General features: G+C 40.7%; 2 protein-coding genes across 9 annotated transcripts in view; one reads left to right on the top strand and one right to left on the bottom strand.

Moving 5' to 3' along the window:
• Nucleotides 1-3,262: 3,262 nt before the first annotated feature.
• MED31 (mediator complex subunit 31) lies at nt 3,263-4,709 on the bottom strand. The gene has a single exon (XM_075696217.1). The coding sequence runs from the start codon at nt 4,476-4,478 to the stop codon at nt 4,056-4,058; it is 423 nt and encodes a 140-aa protein (XP_075552332.1). The 5' UTR covers nt 4,479-4,709; the 3' UTR covers nt 3,263-4,055.
• A 165-nt stretch (nt 4,710-4,874) lies between these two features.
• LOC142585403 (early estrogen-induced gene 1 protein) overlaps nt 4,875-23,314 on the top strand; it is a 95,992-nt gene continuing 77,552 nt past the window's right edge. For 6 of the 8 annotated variants that reach the window (XM_075696178.1, XM_075696174.1, XM_075696165.1 and 3 more), the window contains exons 1-2: nt 4,876-5,009; nt 5,615-5,835. In XM_075696178.1, coding sequence (XP_075552293.1) covers nt 5,690-5,835 — 146 coding nt within the window. In that variant the 5' untranslated portion in view covers nt 4,876-5,009; nt 5,615-5,689. Of the gene's footprint in view, nt 5,010-5,032; nt 5,160-5,614; nt 5,836-23,314 lie in introns of those variants that run through there. The other 2 variants (XM_075696179.1, XM_075696156.1) reach the window with 2 other exon arrangements.

Genomic DNA, 23,314 nt, shown 5'->3' with positions numbered 1-23,314 from the left:
AGGCCCATTAGCTTACTGCCAGTATTTTATAAAATATTCACCAAGGTAATCTCCAATAGAATAAGGGCAACACTGGACTTTAGTCAACCATGGGAACAGGCAGGTTTCAAAAGGATACTCTACAATGGATCACATCCGTGTCATCAGTCAGGTAATCAAAAAAATTCACAGAGTACTATCAGCCTCTATATATGGCCTTCATAGATTATGAAAAGGCATTTGACTCAGTAGAGATACCAGCAGTCATAGAGGCATTACGTAATCAAGGCGTACAGTCCGCTAATGTAAATATCCTGGAATATATCTTCAAGAATTCCACAGTTACCTTAATTCTCCACAAGTAGAAAGATACCTATAAAGAAAACGGTAAGACAAGGAGACACAATCTCTTCAATGCTATTCACTGCGTGCTTGGACGAAGTATTCAGGCTATTAAACTGGAAAGGCTTAGGAGTGAGGATCGATGGTGAATACCTCGGCAACCTTCGGCTTGCCAATGACATTGCTCTATTCAGCAACACTGCAGATGTGTTAAAACAAATGATTGAGGAGCTTAACAGAGAGTGTAAGAGTGGGTTTGAAGATTAATATGCAGACGACAAAGATAATAATGAATAACCGGGCAAGGTAACAAGAGTTCAGGATCGCAAGTAAGCCTCTAGAGTCTGAAGGAGGATGTTTACCTAGGTCAATTAATCACAGGGAACCCTGATCATGAGAAGGAAATTCATAGAATAAAGATGGGTTGGATCGCATACGGCAGACATTGTAAACTCCTGACTGGAAGCTTACCATTATCATTGAAAAGGAAGGTGTACAGTCAGTGCATTTTACCGGTGCTGACATATGGGGCAGAGTCTTGGAGACTGACAAAGAAGCTTGAGAACAAGTTAAGGACCGCACAAAGAGCGATGGAACGAAGAATGCTAGGCATAACCTTGGGAGACAGAAAGAGAGCGGTTTAGATCAAGGAGCAAACAGGTATAGACAATATTCTTATTGACATTACCAGAAAAAAATGGCGCTGGGCAGGTCATGTAATGCACAGGTTAGATAACCGTTGGACCATTAGGGTTACAGAATAGGTACCAAAAGAAGGGAAGCGCAGTAAAGGACGGCAGAAGACTAGGTGGTGTGATGAAATTGGGAAATTCATGGGTGTTAGTTGGAATAAGTTGGCGCAGGACAGGGAAATAGGTGATCGCAGGGAGAGGCCTTCGTCCTGCAGTGGACATTAAATAGGCTGATGAATAAGAACTTTGTCCCCATGAAGAAAAGTGAAGTGCGTGTTAAAACCTAGTTCGTCGAGTTTTGTAATTAGAGATTGGCAGGCTTGCCAGGGACATATGTAACAGTAGAGGGAACAGCTTGAGAGTGTTTTTCACAGCCAAGACACATAAGCCCGAACTTCCATTTAGGACTATTATTAGTGAAGAGGGATAGTGGCAGAAGTGTATAGCTTGTTTTTGTTAAAGCTCAAGACGCCTGTTGTGAACGACCCATTTCTTGTAAAAAAAATCAGCCACAGTAGTACAGTTTTTGGAGGGAAATGATCATGTTGGTTCCGGTTTTTTGGTAGACGTGCAGGACTTGTTTTATTCTGTTTCACAGAACCAACTGCTAGTGTGTGTGAAAGAGCGCAATGAAGATAATGGTGACGTATCCTTCCAGAACACCATTGGTCTGTCCATTGATAATTTTCTATTTTTATTGCAGCTTTATTTGAAGTCTACTTTTATTATATTTGACGAGCAGCCGTTTTTGCAGCGCGATGGCATCTGCATAGGGTCTTGAGTAGCCCCTATGCTTTGTGACATTTTTCTAGCGAAGGTGGACGACCCACTGGAACAGGTGTTTAATGGGGGGGCCGGTTTAAAATATTTGTAGGTAAGTTGACGATTTTTTAGTAAAGTAGCCTGCCTTCACGTACCCCTCTACTGTTGGCGAAGTTTACAGCAGAAGTACACACATCCATATACACACACGATAATCATGAGGAAGCAAAGGTGCCCTGTGTGTGCTATATCACATTAAAAATCTTTTTTTTTCTTTTTTTAGCAGTACTAACTGACCCACTCTATGTGCAAACTTATTTTTTCTACTTTAGTAATCAACTTTGCAAATTCATCACTGTGTCCCAACACGAGGCAGTTTGGGTACAATGGCTGCACAACTTCTGCTTCCTCACGAGCATTGTATGTGCGTGTATCAAGGGCATACAAATATTCATAATTTTCAAATGCAAATCAAATTGTGTTGGCAGTTTGATTAGTATTTGATCCAAGAATCCACTATATGAAATTGTCAAATATTTGTTTTTGTTCAAAGATTAGGATTAACAACAGCTGCAGTCTACAGGGAGAACCAATGCAAGAGGAGATTTCGGAATACTACAACAGGAGAGTCACGGTTTTTGCACGGATGCAACAGTTCCTGAGCGAATTGATGGATTTTGCTTCTGCACAGTAGTTTCCAGCCATTAAACAACCATGCCTCACCTTCTGCAGACTACGAATTTGTCGTTTCAATATAGTAAAGCACTTAATTCGACCAATGTCTCAATGTTTTGATCCTTAAAATGATATTCAGTGCTGTAGCTCCTTCAACAAACGACACACTAGCAGTGTATTTAGTGATGTGCTGTTCCTTTGTTTCATTACTGCCGTGGGTGTAATTACAGCGACGTCATTTACGAGCTTCCCAGTTTACCTCTCATCCAGTCAATGGCATTACCTGCATCAACGTACCTGCCATGGTATCTCAGTGGCTCTGGCATTCTGCTGCTATGCGTGAGGTTGCAGCTTAGATTACTGGCTATAGCAGCCACATTCCAATTTCGGCAGAATTATGAGCACATCATGTACTTGAATTTGGGTCTGTGTCAAAAAACTCAAGTGGCTGAAATTAATCCAAAGCCTCCCTCCACGACACTGGTTTCTTGCATAGCCCTTCTTTGCTTAGCCTTTTATTTTCATTCGATCAAATATGGCAAATAAGCCTTTTGCCCAGCAGACTACTCGCAACCTTTATATTTCACTGTTTACACATTGGAAATGTTTGTTACTTGATTAAATATTTGCAGCTTCTTTTTCTCAAATATTTAATTAAAATTTTTTGCTATTGGTACACTCCTAGTGCATGCAAATGTCCACTCGTTTCAACCGTTTTAAGCACTGTATATGGCCCACCGACAAGGCTGAACCTCTACCCTCGTGGTGATAATTTGCTATAATGCTCAAGTTCGTACCAGTACAGACATTAGTTCAAACTGAAACTTGTGCTATTTAATATGGCTTTGTTATGCACAAAAATATGCTCTCCAACATAAAAAAGCCTTGAACACAAAAGTACAGAGATACTGGTGAATGAGTTGTTGGGAAAAGGCACAATGCTGCAAACGATGTTTGTTGTTTCTGTGACAAGGTGTGCAAGTATACCGTTACACATACACAAAGATGTAGAAGCACACAACATAGTCACTTTCTAGAGTTTAACATTCTCTAGGCAAAAGCTCTGCATCAACAAATTTTATTCAAAGAGCACCAGTGCTTGAAGGGCTGCACTAGACCGGTGCACTTATGTATGTTCAACAGCGGTTAGACGCTCGGGATACGATTCATCGAGCGGCCATGCTCGGGAGCAGTTGCACGCGCACTTTTCAATGTTTTCACAGGCACTCCTACCCTGCACTTCATTACTTGCAAATCCCACAGTTCGCGAGATACCGGGTCTACAACCGCATAACAGGAGACGAGTCCGCCAACAGGCGCATCGTGACGAACCGACAGGTAGCTGGGCCACAAGCGATGCGACAACGAGTCAAAAAGCACGGATAAAGGATTAACCCAGTTACGCACAGCGTATCGCGCCGTGCCGACGGCAACCAATGGCTTCCTCTCGCTCGCCGGTCATCTCGCTTTTAATAAGCGTGTGTGCAACGAGAGTAGATTCGAAACGCTGCGGCAGACAAGCAGGTTTACGTGACTTCACAGCAGTGGCGGGGCCAGTAATAAGTGAAAAGAGGGCAAAAATGCGCTTAGTTCCTTTCTTCTTGTTCACTTTTGCGTCGGGGCTTGTGGCGCAGTAACTGCTGCAGCGGGAGCGCTGGTGGGAGCCGCGGCGGCTTCTGTGGCCGGCTGCTGCAGCAGTCGCATGCGTTTGCGAGTGTAGTGCTGCCAATGCAGGAGCTGTTGGTCCTCGATGAACTTTGCGCATTGTGCGTTGGATATCTCGCGTCGGAAGTGTTCATACTGGAGCAACTCTAGGAAGTAAAGGCACATCGGGTACTTGAGGTACCTGGAATACTCCGGCTTCTTCCAGTACTGAAGATAGTTCAGGTAATTCACAAACATCTTCTGCTTGAGGTAGCCTCGTTGTGCAAGGAAGTTCAGGTAGTTTGGGTTTGCCAGGCACTGAACAAATTCCAGTTCAATCTGGAAGCGCAGCTTTTGCTGTTCGTCCGTCTCTTTAACATTCATTTCTTACCCCGCTATGAGCACTTCGCACTTCACGGTCAAGAGATAAAAGCACGAAGGAACAGCGCAATAGTATTCCGATTCAGCTTACACTTTTGTGCACATAAAGAGGCGAAGATAGTTTAGCACCTTCTATGAAGCTTCGAATTTGTGCCAGTTGACGCTGCAGACTTACAGCATTCTCCATACAAGCACATCGCCATCTTGGCCCAGGAACGCAGATGCGCATTACCAATGGCATTACCTGTCAAAAAGTAAAAATAAAATGTAGTTTTCGTAACCCAATCAAATAACCAATATACAATTTTGAAAAACCGTTTGAAATTTAACTATTGTCATTTTATGAAATAATATAGCCCGTGTAGCTTTTCTTTTTAGTCGAGCTACGAGAATTTGCTCCCTGCGTTGTAGCGAGAGGCAGCTGGCGAGAGGTGGGCGAGGGCGCGTCAGACATGTTGCAAGAGTAATCGATACTGTTGTGCATGTTTCCTTGATGTTGGGTTTACTCGTTCAAGCTGTTACTGAAATTCCTCGGTGAGTTGTGTACATTGTGGCATGGCCCGTATGAGGCTGTAAAATTTGCGTACAAAGTCGCACCGGTCCCCCGGGTTGCCGTTTTGACCGAAGCTGCTTTGCATTGCGTCGGAAACACGTCGAATCGAAGTCTATTGCAAGGCGGCTACAGTAAGACATCTCTTTTAATGCTCCCATTAATTGCTTAGGGCCAAGGCAAAACGTCCAGAGGCTGTTTTGTTTGCGCCCGTCGTGCTCTGGCTGGTTACGTTTAAACGCTGAAGTCGCCGAATGCAACTGATAGCGATCTTCAAAGACGGCTGCGAGCGGCGCCGTCCTCTCTTGACAGGGCTCTGAATGACATCGGGCGCGTTCCACTTGGTGCCAGCCCGCCGTAACTGGCAATCCGTATACCTTGCTGTTAGCTGTCGTTCTAGCGGCTGCGATTGTTTCCTGCTGCCTGCGAGTTCGGCCGATTGGGGTCGGCCGTGTTACTTATCGCGGTGTTAACGTCGCCGCCGTGGAGTTCATTCGGCGCATGAAGCTTGCGGCACGTATCGAATGACGGCGGCCGCTGTGCGTGTTTTGTCTGATGCGTTCATGGGCGCTTGTTTGCAATGCCGCAGTGTCGCCGGGGTCATGTGAAGCTGCCATGGTCTTCTGTGGCTGCCTCCTGATTCCGAACACCCGCACCTCGAATCATGACCTTCATGCTGAAGAAGAAAAAGTACAAGTTTCAGGTTGACATTCGCATCGAAGAGCTGACTGCTGTGCCATTCGTCAATGCGATCCTTTTCGCCAAGATCCGTCTCCTCGACGGGGGAAACTTCTCGGAGACGTCGTCGAGGTAAGTTTTCGTGTTTACTACTCTCTCGGTCCTGTCGCTGCGTGAGGAACGGAACTAATTGCGGCGTAGGTGCGGTTGTGATGTAATGAAACCGGCAAGATTGAGCTCATTCATATAAATATCCAATGTTCCCTTGAAATCACATTCTGGAAGAAACTCATATCGCCAGAGCGAAATGGGGATTAAACAATGCAGGTTGTTCTTTCCTTCAATAATTTAGTGATCGTTTCGTCGTACATAGTGCGCCAAGTCGTTGTTAACTGGCTGTCTCAATTCTTGCGTGCGACTCTTTGCACAAGTTAGTCATTCAACTCTGACGTTCTTGTTTCCGGGAAACGCCGTGGAACATCTTTGGCTTATGGCTTGTTCTGTGCTGAGCGTGTGTCAATGCCGCCTTCCTCCCTTCTATTTTGTCTGTCATGTCCTCTACCTAAGAACAATTTCATAAGGCGAAGTTTTGATAAATATTCACTCGATTGTTCGACTTGCGAGTGTGCAAGCTAAGTGTATTCAATTTACATCTAACCCGATATTCGGTTTCGTGGCAGTTTAATTCCCAAAAAGCTTTCCATAATGACACAAGAAAGTGCTTATGATGGCATAAGGCATTTAGATTCACAATTTTCCTGTTTTGTTACTCATTTGTGGTATTGCCTACATTTTCTGTTTATTTGATATTGAAGCTAGTTATAATGTAAACATTGTTTCCCAGTTTAAATAATCCTGAAGGATTTTTAGTGCTCAGTAAGTATCCTTATTTGTGCTCGTTGGTTTGTGGCTGGTAAATAATTTCAAAAAACACAAGAAATGATAATCAATCAGCTAGAATGTCATGTACTGAGACAGGGACGCTAACTCAAGAACTTTTTGATTTTAGGCACTGTCACTTCTTTTAGCTGCATCATAGTCCCAGTGTGCGGTTGTTTATTTTGCATTGGTTGAAGTGCAGTGGGGCTGGCAGTGGTATAAATCAGTATAAAATCAGCAACCTACCAGTCTCGCAACAAGTACTTTCAAGATTCATGGAAAAGCTTCACTTTGCTCAAGAAAAAAAAAAGCTGTAAATCATTTATACTATCCTCCTCCCAGATCTTCCATGTCTAGTGCACTGTCTGAAGCACTACTCTGTGGAAAACAGTAACACACATGCTTCAAGGCTAAGTGGCAGTGCTCTCTGGATGTAAGGCACCCCAATTTTTATTCTTCTTCCATTTCAATTTGGTGACCCAGAAATGTTGCATCTGATAACTCACCCGCATGAAAAGTGGAACACTGGCTCTGCGTTTGCTTCCTGATCAGCCTTCTCGGTCTCCTGCTCCCGGCTTTTTGCTTTTAAGCTAAGCTTTGGAATAAAAAATACCAAAAGCGGCACTGATTGCCTGCTGGCAAGATCTTTATTGCGATATGATGGTTTTTCAGTCTGGCAAGCCAGTGTGGTTCTTGTGTCGTATCTGATTGAACTTGCAACTTTGACCCCAAACTTTCATTTATTGCTTGGGGTGTATCTTTAATGAATTCAGTACTCGGAGTGCACTTGAAGGTAGAGGTGTACGTGTGGGGAATATTAATGCACAGGCCACCTGAGTTCATTTAAACGATTCTTTTCTGGTGTTGTTTTTTTTTTTCCTCTTTCATCATCACATTTCATTATATCTATGACTTGGCCACTGTTGGAGTTGTGCTCTTCCAATATTTTTCAGTTCAAACTTTTGTTTTATTGAGGTCAAAAATATTAGAACTGGTTCGACATTGTTTCTTGTAACCTATCATTTCTTTGGACCAGTGTGAGTGCCTTTCATGCATATAAAGTGTTGCTCACCTGAACTGCGAGTATTAGGGGATTCTGTGTAGCCCTTATTAGCATCCAGGCACAACATATTCATCAATAAGTTTCTTGTTAACAATTGGCTATTATCCAGATCATGCCCCACCTGCAGTTTTGTGAAAAGCTGCTGAAGCTTTAACACTTGACACATTTGCGTTTAATTGTATACTGCCCTAAACCATGCACCAAAATTTGTCACTGCCTTCCATGTTTGTTTAGAATGGAGATCTCTTTCATGTACTTGTCGGTGCTCTCTCTAGTGGCTGATTTTAGCTAATTAAAATTAGATGGTACACAATACTGTAGTGTCTTTGCTGCACTTCTTGGTAGGTACTGATGGCATCACTGGGTGAGCAAAATGTGTGAGGGCACTTTTACTTGCATGCACTAATTTACTTACTGTTTTCTGTATTGAACTTGTGAATGTATGAAGAATGCTTTGAAGCAAAATTATTTGCAATTCAAATAAAGTTTCCGGTTCCCTTTAAGTGCTTTATTAGTATGAAGTAGAAAGGACACCCACTGTCATTTTTGTTCAGGTATAACTGCATAAAAACGTGTTTTATAAACAGCCACTATGTGAAGCTGCCTCTGTCAGCAACCCAGAGACCCCCTACCCATTTATTTTGGTTCCACATGCGGAATTCGAATCAGTTTGAACCCTTTAAGCTAATTGTAATGTCATTTTGTGTGCTTGATACAGTTATGAATTGTGAAAGTCAACCTGATGCTTAAACATAGGTTGAATTATTTGCTTTTGACCAGCATGAATTACTAAGCAGCTGGCAAACTCGCATCTCCGTTTCTTCTAGTTGCAAAATATGAGTGAGCAACATATAGGTTGCTGTGGTTTTGTTAAAATGTTTTCACTGTAACATATTTTCACTGCACAGTATGCTTTATTTTGTGCCTTGAGCGATTGCTTAGTTTTTTACTCCATTGGTAGAGCAGTGGCAGACATTTTTTAGGGTTGGTAGGTTTATTTTATCAAATTCATTTATTTTCCCTTAAATGGACTGAGAACTGGACAGAATGTGTTGTGAGACATTTATGGAAGTGAAAGAACCATGATTTATAGTGATGGAATCCAGCACACTGTTCACAATTCAAGTACGAATTATGATTTTAAGTTGGCAAAGAAAGTCTAAAAAACCAGTAAGTGGCGAGGCCTGGCGGTGAAATCTTGATACTTCTTGATACTTATTGCAATTACGGTAAGTCAACTGTTATTAAATACAGTATAGTTATAGCTTAAAATTGCAGTTGCTATATTATTTATACATTTGCGCCTTATTCTGTGCTTTGGAAATCAAAAGCGCATGCATGGCTATGGCAACACGCTGAGCTGCGTATCACATGTAAAAGAGTTGTTTTTTTTTTCGATCCTATTCGTTTCGTTTTAACTGGTTAAATACCAAAGCAGTTGGACAGGGAACCACAAAAACACATAGCTATTATCCTAGAAATACTTTAACACTTCAGAAAACATGAATTGCAGGAACATCGGCTTGATAAACAAAACATTACTTTCTCACATCTATGGCCGCACCTGTCATCTGCCTCTCACTAATGCCGGCATATAATCCCTATAATGCTCACCAGTCACCGTTTTCAGCATGCTTCCAGTGAACGACTACATCCTCACTGCAGATAGAAATTTTTTTACTAAAGATGTTCAACGGTGTTTTCCGTGTTACCACTTCATCATCATGATCACTTCATGATTAGACACTCTGACCGGTAAGCTTTCCATTTCAAATAATAATAACAATAATAATAATAATAAATAAACATTGCTATGAAAACCGGTTGTCAGCCCCTTTAAGGACCCCTGTTGAGGTTTTACATAACAGAGAGGGGGGGGGGTTACAAAAGCTAACAATAGGAACAAAGACATGGTTACGGTTTTCTACAAAATTTAGCCTATGGATTCATTTGAGGACAGAACTAAAAAATACATTTAAAAATAGTAAAAATAAAAAGAAGGGGCACACTGAATACAATGCAAAAGCAAATCAGCAGAAAAGTCTCACTGCGAATCGCCAACCGCAAAAGAGGTAGAAACACTGCACTGGAAAGCACTGGATGCTGCAAGAGTTAAAGAGCCAACAAGATGTACAGGTTGATGGGATAAGACGTTTTCTATGTAGTTGTGGAAAGTTAATGTAGCTGGTAGAAAAGGCACAGCTTTGTAATTTTTCGATGGAGCACCCAATAGTTCGACTCCCAGGGATGATTTAATTCCATCGATGGTTTCTTCACTGCTGTACCTGGAAGTGATGACTCTAGCGGCACGATTGTATTGATTCTAAATTGTTCAGTAAGCTTGGTGCGGGCTCCAAATAGCTGAGGCATATTCAGGTTTACTTCGAATGAAAGTTTGGAAGTTGAAGTTTATTTGTATTTCAAGAGAAAACAAGCATACATCTTCAGCAGTACATTAGTAGGTCCCAAGATAGAACGCTCTGGGGGACCTCCTGTTTCAGGATGTATACAAAATAATGATATAAGCAGCAGTAAGATGCATCCAACAAATGATTATACATATCAGATTGTTATATAAATACAAAATAACAAGATAAAACAATGAAATAAGGAACTGTGCTAATAAAAAAAGGGTATTTAATTATGATAAGGTGACAGAGCCATAAATACATATTGTCAAGATTGTTTATCAAGAATTTATAACTACAACATAAAAGTATTTGCTTAAGGTGAATGTAAACAACAAGAGTGAGGAAATTTATACATAGTAGAAATTGCTATAAACATACTAGAAAACACACATCCACAGAAGAAAAAAAAGGAAATTGATAAAAAAAATGAAGAGAGAGAGAGAAATCACAGTACAAGCAACCCTCCTAACAATTTTATTTTTAATTTTCGTTTAAAGTAGTACAGAGAAGAGGTAATCTTAATGTTTTCAGGAATTGCCTTCCAAACAGCTATACCACCAAATATGAGGGTAAACTTTCCATAATTAGGTGTGATTTTGGGTAAAAGAAGGTTGTCCTGCTCAGAAAACCTAATGTTATATGTATTAATGATGTGACACAAAAAAAAGGGCATCTGTAGGTATATAACAGGACAACCTTCTTTTACCCAAAATCGCACCTAATTATGGAAAGTTTACCCTCAGGTTTGGTGGTATAACAATGAAGTGAAACATGAAAAGTGATAAATATTGAAATAAGTACCAAAAGGGTAGAATACGAATATGTTGGTAAATAGGCAGGGAATGGCAGTGCAGTGGTCTAAATGTCATGAGTTTCATTGCTTGGTTTTGAAGGTGTTCTAAAGGCTTGTGGTGAGTAGGATATGTGTTTCCCCATGTAGACGAACAGTATACTAAATGGCTACCTATGTATGCATGATATAACGAAGTAAGAGTATGTGGTGCAAAGTATGCACATGTTTTAATGAGAACATGAATACCAAATGAAACTTTGTGCAGCAATGAACTGACCTGACTGGTATTTTAGGTGTTTGTGAAAAGTAACACCAAGAAATCTCTCATTGGTAGTTCGTAATTATTAAAAGAAATATTATGGGGATTTACTATTGCTTTTCATGGATATGAAACAGGACATTGTTTTGTCTTGGTTTAAAGTTGCTTTAAAGTAAACCGCATGTGAACGTTGAAGAGGTCAGTATTGAGTGTAGCTTGCAGAGCAGTTAGTGTGTGCCGAGATTAGTGTAATGTAGTATCGTCGGCATATAATAATAGGCAGTCTGAATCGGTCAGTACGTTAGGTAAGTCATGTATGAATAATAAAAGCAACGGACCTAAGATGGAAGCCTGAGGGACACCACTGGTAATCAATTTATTTGTAGAGTAATTATCATTTTCACAGACAACTATGGGACGATTAGACAAGTAGCAGTGGAAAAGTTCGAGAGGTGAACCAGTAATGCTAAATTGCTATAGCTTTTTTAATAGAATGCAATGATTTAATGTGTCAAATTCCTTTGTAAGATCATTAAATATAGCCCCTACAATTAGTCACCGACCAATGGCTTGCTTAATTTTGTCAGTTACGTGAACTAGTGCTAACTCGTTTGAATTGCCATGTCTGAACCCAAACTGGAGGGGACTGATAAGTCTAGGCTTATTTGGGTAGTTCATGAGGCGAGTATAAATAAGGTTTTCAACAACCTTGCTAGAAAATGGCAATATACAAATGGGACGGTAATTGTTAATATTTTCGCGATTGCCTTTTTTGAAGACGCGAATTATTTGACCAACTTTAAGTGAGTTAGGAAATACCCCAGCACGGAACATTTCGTTAATAATATCACCAAGGACAGGTGAGATGTCAGCAGAAACAAGCTTCATATGAGCTGGTCTGGTAGCATCAAGGCCAGGTCCAGTTCATTTTAAGGAATAAATAACATTGTAGACTTCACGTGGTGAAACAGGACCAAGATAAAATGAGCATGAGCTACGCTAAATACTAGTCACTATCTGCACTAGCTGGAGGACTGTTATCAGAAGCAACAAAGTGTTCACTAAATGCGTTACCAATGTCAGTATCTCTGGTGTACTCATGATTATTGACGACAATTTTTCTGATGGCCGGATCAGACTTTTTCATATTAAGAAACTGTCGAATTAGTTTCCAGTTACGCCTGGTATCGTTTCCGTTTTAAAGTATTTTGTTTTCGTAGTACTCTCGTTTTGCGCGCCAGACAGAGAATGGCATAAAGAATGTTTGAATATGTACGGAAGCGATTCTTCAAATTTATGTTAAAAGGTTTGATTTAAATTTTTTGTGCAGATTATTTTTTCTTATTGAACGCAACATGGCATCTATGGTCCAAGGATTTCTTGGAGTAGAATACCAATCTGTGACTTGGGAATAAGTAGTACACTGATCAATGGAGTTAGTCATTCTGGAATGGAACATAGAAAATGCCTTCTCAGGACAACCTTCTGTATATACGTCATCCCAGTTTGTTATATGAACCTGAGGAATAAACTGTGTTTTGTTGAATGAAGATTTAACATAGCGTTTAGAATCGCTAACGGTTTCCTAACCTAGACAAAAAAAACAAGGAGTAATGATCAGTGATAGAATAATTGATTACTCCAGAAGAGCAATCAATCAAATCAAGAAAAGTTGTGATCAATCAGCGTTGAAAAGCCTGAAAGATCACACCTAGTTGGACTCTGAATTCGGGAAGAAAAGCCATAGCTGAGTAGACAAGTTACAGTCAGAGCAAGACTGACAATTTAAATTGAGAATTTTAATGTTTATGTCTCTTCAAATTATATTTTTATTTTCATTCATTCACGAATGTAATATATCTTCCAGTTGAGAACAGAATTCCGCATATGAGGTTGACGGTGAGTGATATATAGCACTTGCTATTGTACTACTATTATTGACTGGTAGATAATTGCAGTCAAACTCTAGCCAGATGGATTCGCACAAGCCCTTAAAAGCAAGATCGTAACATCGAACGTAGAGCAATGGTGATCGGATGAAAACAGCTGACTCACTGCTATGGTGGGAAGTACTTATTTCAGATCTGTAGCCAGACAGACCATACAAATTGCCCTCAGCTGATGTTAGCCAGGTCTCCGATAAGCATATCAAGGAAAAAGCATGGCTAAGCAGGGAAAGAAAATTCAATAGCTCGTCATGATGCTTGCGTTAACTATGAATGTTGCAGTGGAGGAAATAGAATGCAGGTGATTTATCTTGCAACAAAGACGTCACTTGGTCACAAGAAAACATAACGCTAAAAAGACAAAACGGCTACTGTGGTTCATGTAAAAATTGCTTGAACAATCACTGAATGATCGCCAGATCCGTCACACCATTGATGCGATAGACGCGGCTGCTGTCTGATTTCCTAAGTTTGATCACACAGTTGTCAGTGGGAAGGTACTTCCAACCTTTACCTTTTTTTGAGCTCGAGAGCCTGCGCAAAGAGTAGTTTTTTATCAGGTGTGAGGTGATCATTGACGAAAATTGGCTTGTTGTTAATCGAAGAAAAACGAATGGCTAATATGGTCAGCCTGGCCTTTCTTGCCTTGGCTGCAAACTCAGCGCACTTAGCGCTTGAACAAAAACAGGCATTAATGTTGTGTCCTCTTTAGCAGGAACATGATGCACGGTGTCATTCTTGGATTCAATGATAGGACAGCCAATCCTATCGCCAATGGCCTGCACCACTGCCAAGCAATTTTCGCACTCCATAGCGGGAACACGCTTTATCTCGACATTATTTAGACGAGAGTACTGTTCCAGAGCTGAGAGACGCTTCGACAACAGTTCATTTTCATCCTTGAGTGATTTGTTCTCTTTAGTGAGATACATCTTGAGTTTTCAGGGGCTTGTATAGCACATAAATTATGCTCATACTTCCTTTCATAGAATAAATACGGAGGGCTGTAATATTTTAGCTAGATCAGCACATGATGGCATTGTGAAAAAGTTCACTAATGGCAGCAGTGGTAGCGGCAGCAGGCTTATAAATGTAGAAGTGTTGAGCAATCAACCTGTACAGAGTACGGTGAAGACGTTAGGCACGTTGTTGTAGCCACACCCTCTGCTGCCAAATGGAAGGCACCAAGTACGGCTGCTCCTTAAGTAGAACTCTCGCTAATGCAAGTTTCGCTTGAATTATTCCTAGTCAATGACGCAAGATACAACAATCAGCATTGTATCTGCTACGTGTGCCATTCAGCAAACTGTACAACTTGAGTTCCATAAACTGGCTGCAACCTGTAGAGAGTAAGATGAACCTAGTTAAACTAGTTAGTTCATAAGCTAGTTTTTGCGTGGATGAGGGGCACAGGGCAAGGGTACATATGACGTAACCAAGTGATTTAGTGGTGTCTGCAGCCAATTTTGTGATGTGCTTCAACCAGTTCAACTTGCTGTTAATATTAATACTGAGATCACTATAGGATTCAACGGTGGATAAGGTTGTTGAGTATGGGTAATCCTTCTTGACTGTGTTTATGGCATATCTGCATAACTTTACATTTGGAGATATTAAGTTTCATTAGAGAATTAAAACACCAGGTTTCATTTACATTGCTTCAGGGATACATGTTATGTATAATTTTAGGATTTCACCTGCTGTAGTTGCTTGGTGGCTATAGTGTTGGACTGCTAAGCACGAGGTCGCAGGATCGAATCCCAGCCACAGTGGCCGCGATTCAATGGGGGCGTAATGCTAAAACACCCGTGTACTTAGATTTAGGTGCATGTTAAAGAACCCCAAGTGGTCAAAATTTACGGAGACCCCAATATGCCGTGCCTCATAATCAAATCGTGGTTTTGGCACGTAAAACCCCATAATTTAATAATTTCAGATTTAAGTTGGAAACTGACCCTTGCAATGTTTAACAGTCGAACCCTTTTGAGTGAAGATAGCCTAGCAAGATTCTTTGAAGAACTAGCAGGCATTGTTTGGGATATCATTTGCCTTAGTGAGGTTAGACAGGCTTATACAGCGCTGACAAAAGGCCACGTCCGCTGCTGTAGAGGACTACCAGATAAGAAGCAGTTCGGAGTAGGATTCTTAATCCATAAGGACATAGCGAGCAACATTGACAAATCCTACAGCATTAATGAGAGGGTAGTAGTAGTCGAAATAAAGCTGAATAGGAGGTATAGAATGAAGGTAGTACAAACCTACGCTCCAACCTCCAGGCATGATGATGAAGAAAGAGAACAGTTTTATGAAGATGTTGAATTAGGGATGAGAAAAGTGCAAACTCGGTATTCTGTAGTAATGGGCGACTTCAATGCAAAAGTGGGGAAAAAGCAGGTTGGTGAACAAGCAATTGGCAACTACGGCGTCGATTCTAGGAACGCTAGAGGAGCGATGCTGGTAGAATTCGCAGAAAGGAATAAGCTGAGAATAATGAACACCTTTTTCAAAAATCGTAGCAACAGAAAGTGGACCTGAAAAAGCCCTAATGGTGAAACAAGCAATGAAATTGATTTCATACTTTCTGTCGATCCCAGCATAGTGCAGGATGTAGAAGTGATAGGTAGGGTAAAGTGCAGTGATCATAGGTTAGTGAGGGCTAGGATTCACCTCGGTTTGAAGTGAGAAAGAGTAAAGTTGGTCAAGAAGAAACAAGTTAACCTAGAGGCAGTAAGGGTAAAAGCAGATAAATTCAGGCTGGTGCTTGCAAACAAATATGCAGCCTTAGAACAGAGAGATGAAGATGACATAGAGGTAATGAATGAAACTGCAACTAGGCTGGCAACCAGTAGGCAAGCTGACCCAAGTAATAAAGGACCTAATAATGAAACTACAAAGAAAGAAAGTGTCGAACTCAAGAGATAAGATAGAAGGTGCGGAGCTGTCAAAACTGATCAACAAGGCGAAAATAAGTGATATCTGAAAATTTTAACATGAGGAAGGCTGAAGAAGCCAAAAGAAATGGACGTAGCCTGAAATCAGTGAGAACGAATCTTGGCATAGGACAAACCATGATATATGCACTAAAAGATAAGCGAGGTAATATCATCAGCAATCTTTAAGGTATAGTAAAAGCAGCAGAAGAATTCTGTACTGACCTGTACAGTACCCAGAGGACTCAGGATAACTCCATTCGAAACAGTAATAAACAGGATACAGAAACTCCTCCTATAACTAGCGATGAGGTCAGAAGGACCTTGCAAGACATGAAACGAGGAAAAGCCGTAGGAGAAGATGGACTACCAGTCGATTTAATCAAAGATTGTGGAGATATAATGCTTGAAAATCTAGTGACCCTTTATACGAACTGTCTATCGATTTCAAGGGTCCCAGAGAACTGGAAGAATGCCAAAATTATACTGATCCACAAAAAGGAAGGCTTTAAAGAATTGAAAAATTATACGCCCATTAGTTTACTTTCAGTATTATATAAAATATTCACCAAGATAATCTCCAATAGAATAAGGGCAACACTGAACTTTAGTCAGTCAAGAGAACAGGCGGGTTTCAAAAAGAGATCCTCTACAATGGATCACATCCATGTCATCAACCAGGTAATTGAGAAGATTATGAAAAGGCGTTTGATTCACTCGAGATACCAGCAGTCATAGAGGAATTACATAAACAAGGAGTACAGGATGCTTACGTAAATATTTGGGAAAGTATCTGCAGAGATTCCACAGTTACCTTAATTCTCCACAATTAGGAAGATACCGATAAAGAAAAGGGTCAGACAAGGAGACACAATGTCTTCAATGCTATTCACTGCGTGCTTGGAAGGACTATTCATGCTATTAAACTGGAAAGGCTTAGGAGTAAGGATCAGCGGCGAATATCTCGGCAACCTTCGTTTTGCAGATGACATGTTCTATTCAGCAACAATGCAGACGAATTACAACAAATGATCGAGGACCTTAACAGAGAGTGTAAGAGTGGGGTTGAAGATTAATATGCAGAAAACAAAGATAATGATGAATATCCGGGCAAAGGAACAAGAGTTCAGGATTCAAGCTCCTCATGGTTTCTGTTTAGTACAGTTGTGTTTCTGCTGTTTTCAGGCTTGGCAGTAATGGCATAGGGTTGACTGCTTGGAAGCAGTTACCTTTTTAGAATAAAATCGTAATGTGTATTATTGCTCACTGCAGTGGACAGTTGTGTAAGAGGAGTGAAATGATAGGCTTTTTTGTTGCCATAGAGCACATATTTTCTTTGGTTTGCTTAGAACCAGTGTTTGCTAGACAACATCCCAGTGGCATTGGCTTTTGGCACATGTTTGTGAGGATAATGTGTAGTAATTATGTATGAATGATAAATCATAAGCAATGCCTCTAGTGTAACAGAAGGAAAACATGGAGGTTGCTTATTCCTGTTCCTCTAGTGCGTCCTGCTTTCGTAGTGCAGACTGTAAATGAGCTCTCTTAGCTTACTTCCTTATGAAGCTATTACTTGCATTCTGTTGGTGCAAGCTTGCACACACAGACAAAATATTTTAGTGAAACACAGTGGTCCTTTAGTCAGCGAAAGTGAAAGCTGCTCTTTACTTTTTTTTTTGCAAAACTGCATTAGAATAATATAACATTGATATGTTATAATATCTCAGTGGCCATGGTGTTAGGCTGTTGAGCACGAGGTCGCTGAATCAAATCCCGGCCACGGCGGCCGCATTTCGATGGGGGCGAAATGCGAAAGCACCCGTGTACTTAGATTTAGGTGCACGTTAAAGAACCCCAGGTGGTCAAAATTTTTGGAGTCCCCCACTACGACGTGCCTCATAATCAGAAAGTGGTTTTGGCACGAGAAACCCCATAATTTAATTTTTAATATGTTATAATATTCCGCTCTCAATGAATCTGAATATTTTCTTAGTCCTTCTATTTTTTATCACATAATCACTTATCTTTTGTGATTATGCGATTAGCGTGAAAGAATCTGCTAATGCATGCAAAAGTGGCATGGGACTGGCCGCTCGAGGCACTTTGCATGTATGCAGCGCATATTGAGCATCAAAAAGCTGTATTGGGAGTTTTTATGTGGGTCTACAATTTTATCCTTGACACTTTTCATCTAATTATAATATTTGAGAAGTTGATTAATTAAGGCTAATTATCTAATTAGGCGGAATGAAAAAGGAGTTTAAGCATCTCCAAGTGACAGCAAGCAACATTACCTTGGTTCTGCCCAGCTACATGGCATTTGCATATTTTAAAGCTCTGGATTAAGTTAGCTGGGACACCCTGTATACATGCACACACAGACTCGGACTAATGAAATGCTGGGACTTCTTTTACTTTATTTTTTAATGTAACTTAACCTAAATGCTCTTAAATTTAGATATACTGGTTACCCAGACTAGATTCATTACGATTGGGATTACTTTTCTTAAAAGACCTTTATAGTTCAAGTTACATGCTACTTTGAAATTCATAAACAGTGAACATAACTATGCATAAGTGAATCTAACTATGTATAGTTTGTAAAACTTGTGATAATGTTTCTTTTTAAGGGGGAGGCAAAGTGAATTAGAAATCTTCAGTGCTCCTCAGTGAACTTTAAGCTATCTTTTGCATTGATTACAGTTGGGAAAAAATAGATTCTTTTTCCTCTGTGTCATAAAATTTTTATGACATACAGCTGCAGATTTCTTCCAGTCGTGACCTACTTACTGACATTTCATTATGCCTTGCACTGGACATTTAATTGACTTTTACATGCTGCACTGGTCATCACAAATACTTCACTAAGTTAGGATCCAATTGTGCGGTCACATGAGAACTGCAGAAGCTTCTTTTAGCCAGCTTTTGATGTGGAATGGGTGTGGCAATAACCGTGGGCAACAGGTGTGCTGCGTGCCAAGCTGGGATGTCATGTCATGCGCAGCTGGCTATTGCCCACTTCAGTGCTGCATCGTCACGCCACGCTTGGCACAGTAGACGTACCTTCCATTGTTTTTTTGCCCTTCTTCCTTCCAGCTGTTTCCTCAATGGTTTATGCGGGATAGCATACAACAAATACATTGGGCAGGGATTTCCTGTGTTACCTTTCTCTCATTCTTGCATTGTTGTTGCTGCCTTTATTGATTGTGTCATCTGCCAGCCATTTGCAAGCATGACACAGAAAATACAGCGTACGACACCTTCCTCTGAGTTTGTCTTATCTGTTGCTTTTTTGTAACTAAGTAGATTGGGTGTGTAAATAGTTGGGGCCTTTTATAAAAAGGCTGTGTACACAAGTGTCTAAATTTTCGTATCCTTCTTTTTGTCACTGTATCATGTCTTCGTGTTCTTGTACACAATATGTATCCCTCTGGGTAACATCTTTTCTCCAGCATAACATTATTTTTTCCAGTATAGGGTACTCAAACCTCATTGACGGATGATGCTCTTATTTCCAAATATGTGTGAGCTTTGCATTAGTTTGACTCTAGGAGGTGAAGTTTGCATGCTCAAAGGACACTAATTCTGGCTCATTCCTCACGGACAACTTTATTGGAGAGCACCATCTTTCGCACTGGCCGTTTGCTTATATGAGCTGATCTTGGCTGTGGTAGCATTCTTGCCACTTTTCACCTCCTACTTTTGGTCCAAGCTCTTAACTGTGGTACTGCCAAATTAGCGAATGTCACTAACGTCGACCACTTCTACGAAGTGCTAGCTAGCATTGTGTGATGTACCTTATATTCTATATATTATGCTTACCAGTTGCATTACATTATTACTTTGATTCGATGTAATGTTTGTTGGACATTGGTTCTTATTGTTAATTTCTGTATTATTGCTCTTCGCCTTTCTTTCTACTGCAACGACCTATTTTCTGATGTTGTAACTATGTGGCTAAACATGTTCTTTTTTGTTAAATTACCATATTTCATACTTAAAGCTTCGTTATTGTAGCCTCTCCAATAATTCTTCATAAAGAAAGCCCTGAAGTTATCACAAACTCAAACAATGTTATAGCTGCTATCTGGCTAGAAGTCCTGTTGTTATCAGGGCCAAATGTTTTCATTCCATGCCCTCTGAACATGGCAGGATACATGTGCTATTCTGACAGGAGACTGTCTGAGAGGCCTTAGGTGCCGTGCAGGGTTGCAGCTTTTGCTGTACTATAGAGCTATTTCCAGATTGGATGAGCTAAAGGTGTTGCTGCCTCTAAAGCCAGCCTAGTTACAGTTTCATTCATTACCTCTATGTCATCTTCATCTCTCTGTTCTAAGGCTGCATATTTGTCTGCAAGCACCAGCCTGAATTTATCTGCTTTTACCCTTACTGCCTCTAGGTTGACCTGTTTCTTCTTGACCAACTTTACTCTGTCTTCAAATTGAGGTGAATCCTAGCCCTCACTAGCTTATGATCACTGCACTTTACCCTACCTATCACTTCTACATCCTGCACTATGCTGGGATCGGCAGAAAGTGTGAAATCAATTTCATTTCTTGTTTCACCATTAGGGCTTTTCCAGGTCCACTTTCTATTGCTATGCTTCTTGAAAAAGGTGTTCATTATTCTCAGCTTATTCCTTTCTGTGAATTCTACCAGCATCTCTCTCTCCTGTAGCGTTCCTAGAATCGATGCCATAGTTGCCAATTGCTTGTTCACCAGCCTGATTTTTCCCCACTTTTGCATTGAATTCGCCCATTACTACAGTATACTGAGCTTGCACTTTTCTCATCGCTAATTCAACATCTTCATAAAACTGATCTACTTCCTCATCATCGTGTCTGGATGTTGGAGGGTAGGCTTGTACTACCTTTAATCTATACCTCTTATTAAGTTTGATTACGACTACTGCTACCCACTTATTAATGCTGTAGAATTCGTCAATGCTGCCCACTATGTCCTTATGGACTAGGAATCCTAGCCCGTATTGCTTATCTGGGAGACCTCTATAGAAGAGGACATGGCTATTAGTCAGCACTGTATAAGCCTCACCAGTTCTTCTAATGTCATTAAGGCCGATGATATACTAAACAATGTCTGATAGTATATAAATCACTTTTAAATCTTGATATATAGAACTTGTGCGGTGCTACAAGGTAAACAGAACAAGTATTTAATTTCAACAGTTTCGACCGGTGCACCGTTCTTCATCGGGGTTTACAAGAGTTTCTTGTAACCCTGATATACACACACTAGTTAAAACCTTACATATAATAGCAATGAAGATGTAAAATGAAGGTGCCTGCAAGAGACTGGCATCTAGCAGGACTGGGTGCTTGTCTAACTTTCTAGTGAACCCAAAGGGTTCACTTTGCTAGAATCAGGCAAAAAATGGAAAGTGCATTTGTGTACAAATTCACTTTCTGTGCGTGCTTTTATCACAAGTGCAGCCAGTGGCCTGGAATGCCTAGTATTCAAAATATTGGAGAAGGCTTTTTCCTGTCTGCTGTGCCCATCTCAGCTTCACATTGTTTATTATTCTTGTGTGGCTGGCTCGAGGAGAGTGCCTTTTCTGTTTGGATTTCTGTACAGCATCTTATTTGCTCATGCGAGTCGTGCCAGTTATTTTTGGACTGTTCCCATGGATGCAGTAATTTCTTATGCACCTTGTTTGTTTACCTAATGTAGTAAGAACATAAAGCTTGGAATGAGAAGCTTGTCTCAGGGTTGTGAATACGGTCGAACCCACTTATAACCATACCGGTTTTCACAATATATTGGTTATAACATTGAGAAGCTGCAGCACCGTCCTCTTTTGTTTGTGTTTCATGGTGAAATAACCTGCTTACTACAATGCCCCGATGCCGCATTATCGGTTATAACGATGAAGTCTGGCTGCTGGGTGTCCGAGCCGTAATGTAGTGAAAAGCGAAATCCTTGAAAAGAAAAAAAGAAAATGAGAAATTCGAGCTGCTGCAAGATGGGCCGCTGCTCCAACAGCCACTGTGCTCTAGTTTTCCTGCCATCTCCGTGTGCCTCTCCCCCATAGCCTTTCCAACCCTCCGAACACGAATGGGCTGCGCCCATAGCCTTAAGCCATTAAAGCCTCTGTGCCCATTAAAGAATGTCCAGTAGCCAAAAAATGATCTTTAGCCGACCTTGAGCCCTCCACTATGGCATCTCGCATTGCCCACTGTGCAGATTTGGGACACAAATCACCATTAATTAAAAGCTCCTTTCTTCAAACTCGTGTCTGGAGGAAAGGAGTGTGTTTGATTCAAAGGGTGCTTATATCAAAATAATTATTTTTTAGGATATGCATACTTAATTTAAAATAACTTCAGTGTCATGACAGACACTACAAAAAAAAAAAGAAAATCTGTAGACCCTACTCACAGCTGTTGGAGAAAACAGTCTTAAGATATTATCATGCATTCATTGTTTTGCTTTTTGATAGTGACCCTTTTTCGTCGGATTGTCACTGATGTGAATTTTCCACTTGATGCAAGACGCAACATTGATCAGTCAGGTTCTTGACTCACCATTTGAAGGGGCTTTTTCTTCTTCACTGTCACTACAAATGTGTGTGTGTGTGTGTGTGTGTGTGTGTGTGTGTGTGTGTGTGTGTGTGTGTGTGTGTGTGTGTGTGTGTGTGTGTGTGTGTGTGTGTGTGTGTGTGTGAGCGCGCGCACGCACGCACATGCATGCACATGCAGAAGTTTTGGAGGGGTGCGAATAGTGATTTTTGAGACCAAACGGTACCAGAAGTGAACGAAATATGAACTGGATTTTGAATAATGAACACCCTTTTTCACCATTGATATAAATTGCGTGTTCCCATACTACTATTCATAACATTAGCAAGTTTGTCATTGCTCTGCCCATTACGAAGCACACTATCAAAAGCACGAATCGAGCATTAGAAAGTTTTGTAGGCTGAAGATTCTTTGTGGCATACGTGGTTGTGAATTATCAAAGTGAAGTTTTACAAGGTAGTGCTGGCAGTCTGTTAGCATCTATGTATACCTTCGAGACTAAATCATAAATACTTGTTGACTGCAGAGATGGCAAGGTGAAAAAAGCACTTTTTGTTAAAATGGTCATGACAGATGTTGCCACTATTGTATCAGATAATGTTGAAATTTGTTGTGTCATTTCATATGGGAGGGCACACAGGTGCAGGTTGGATAATTAATAAAAAACAATACCCATTGCCAAATACTATGTCTGAGCAAAATTTGTGTGTGAATGGTCACGTTTTAAGTGGAAAAGTCTGGCTCCTTGAGCAAAGTGGAGCGTCTGACTCCGTAAGGTCTCGTTTTTTGTCTTC

Source organism: Dermacentor variabilis, chromosome 1, assembly GCF_050947875.1.
Source record: "Dermacentor variabilis isolate Ectoservices chromosome 1, ASM5094787v1, whole genome shotgun sequence".
Lineage (NCBI taxonomy): Eukaryota > Metazoa > Arthropoda > Arachnida > Ixodida > Ixodidae > Dermacentor > Dermacentor variabilis.
The sequence above is the reverse complement of the archived record's forward strand: the minus strand, read 5'-3'. Positions and strand labels throughout refer to the sequence as shown.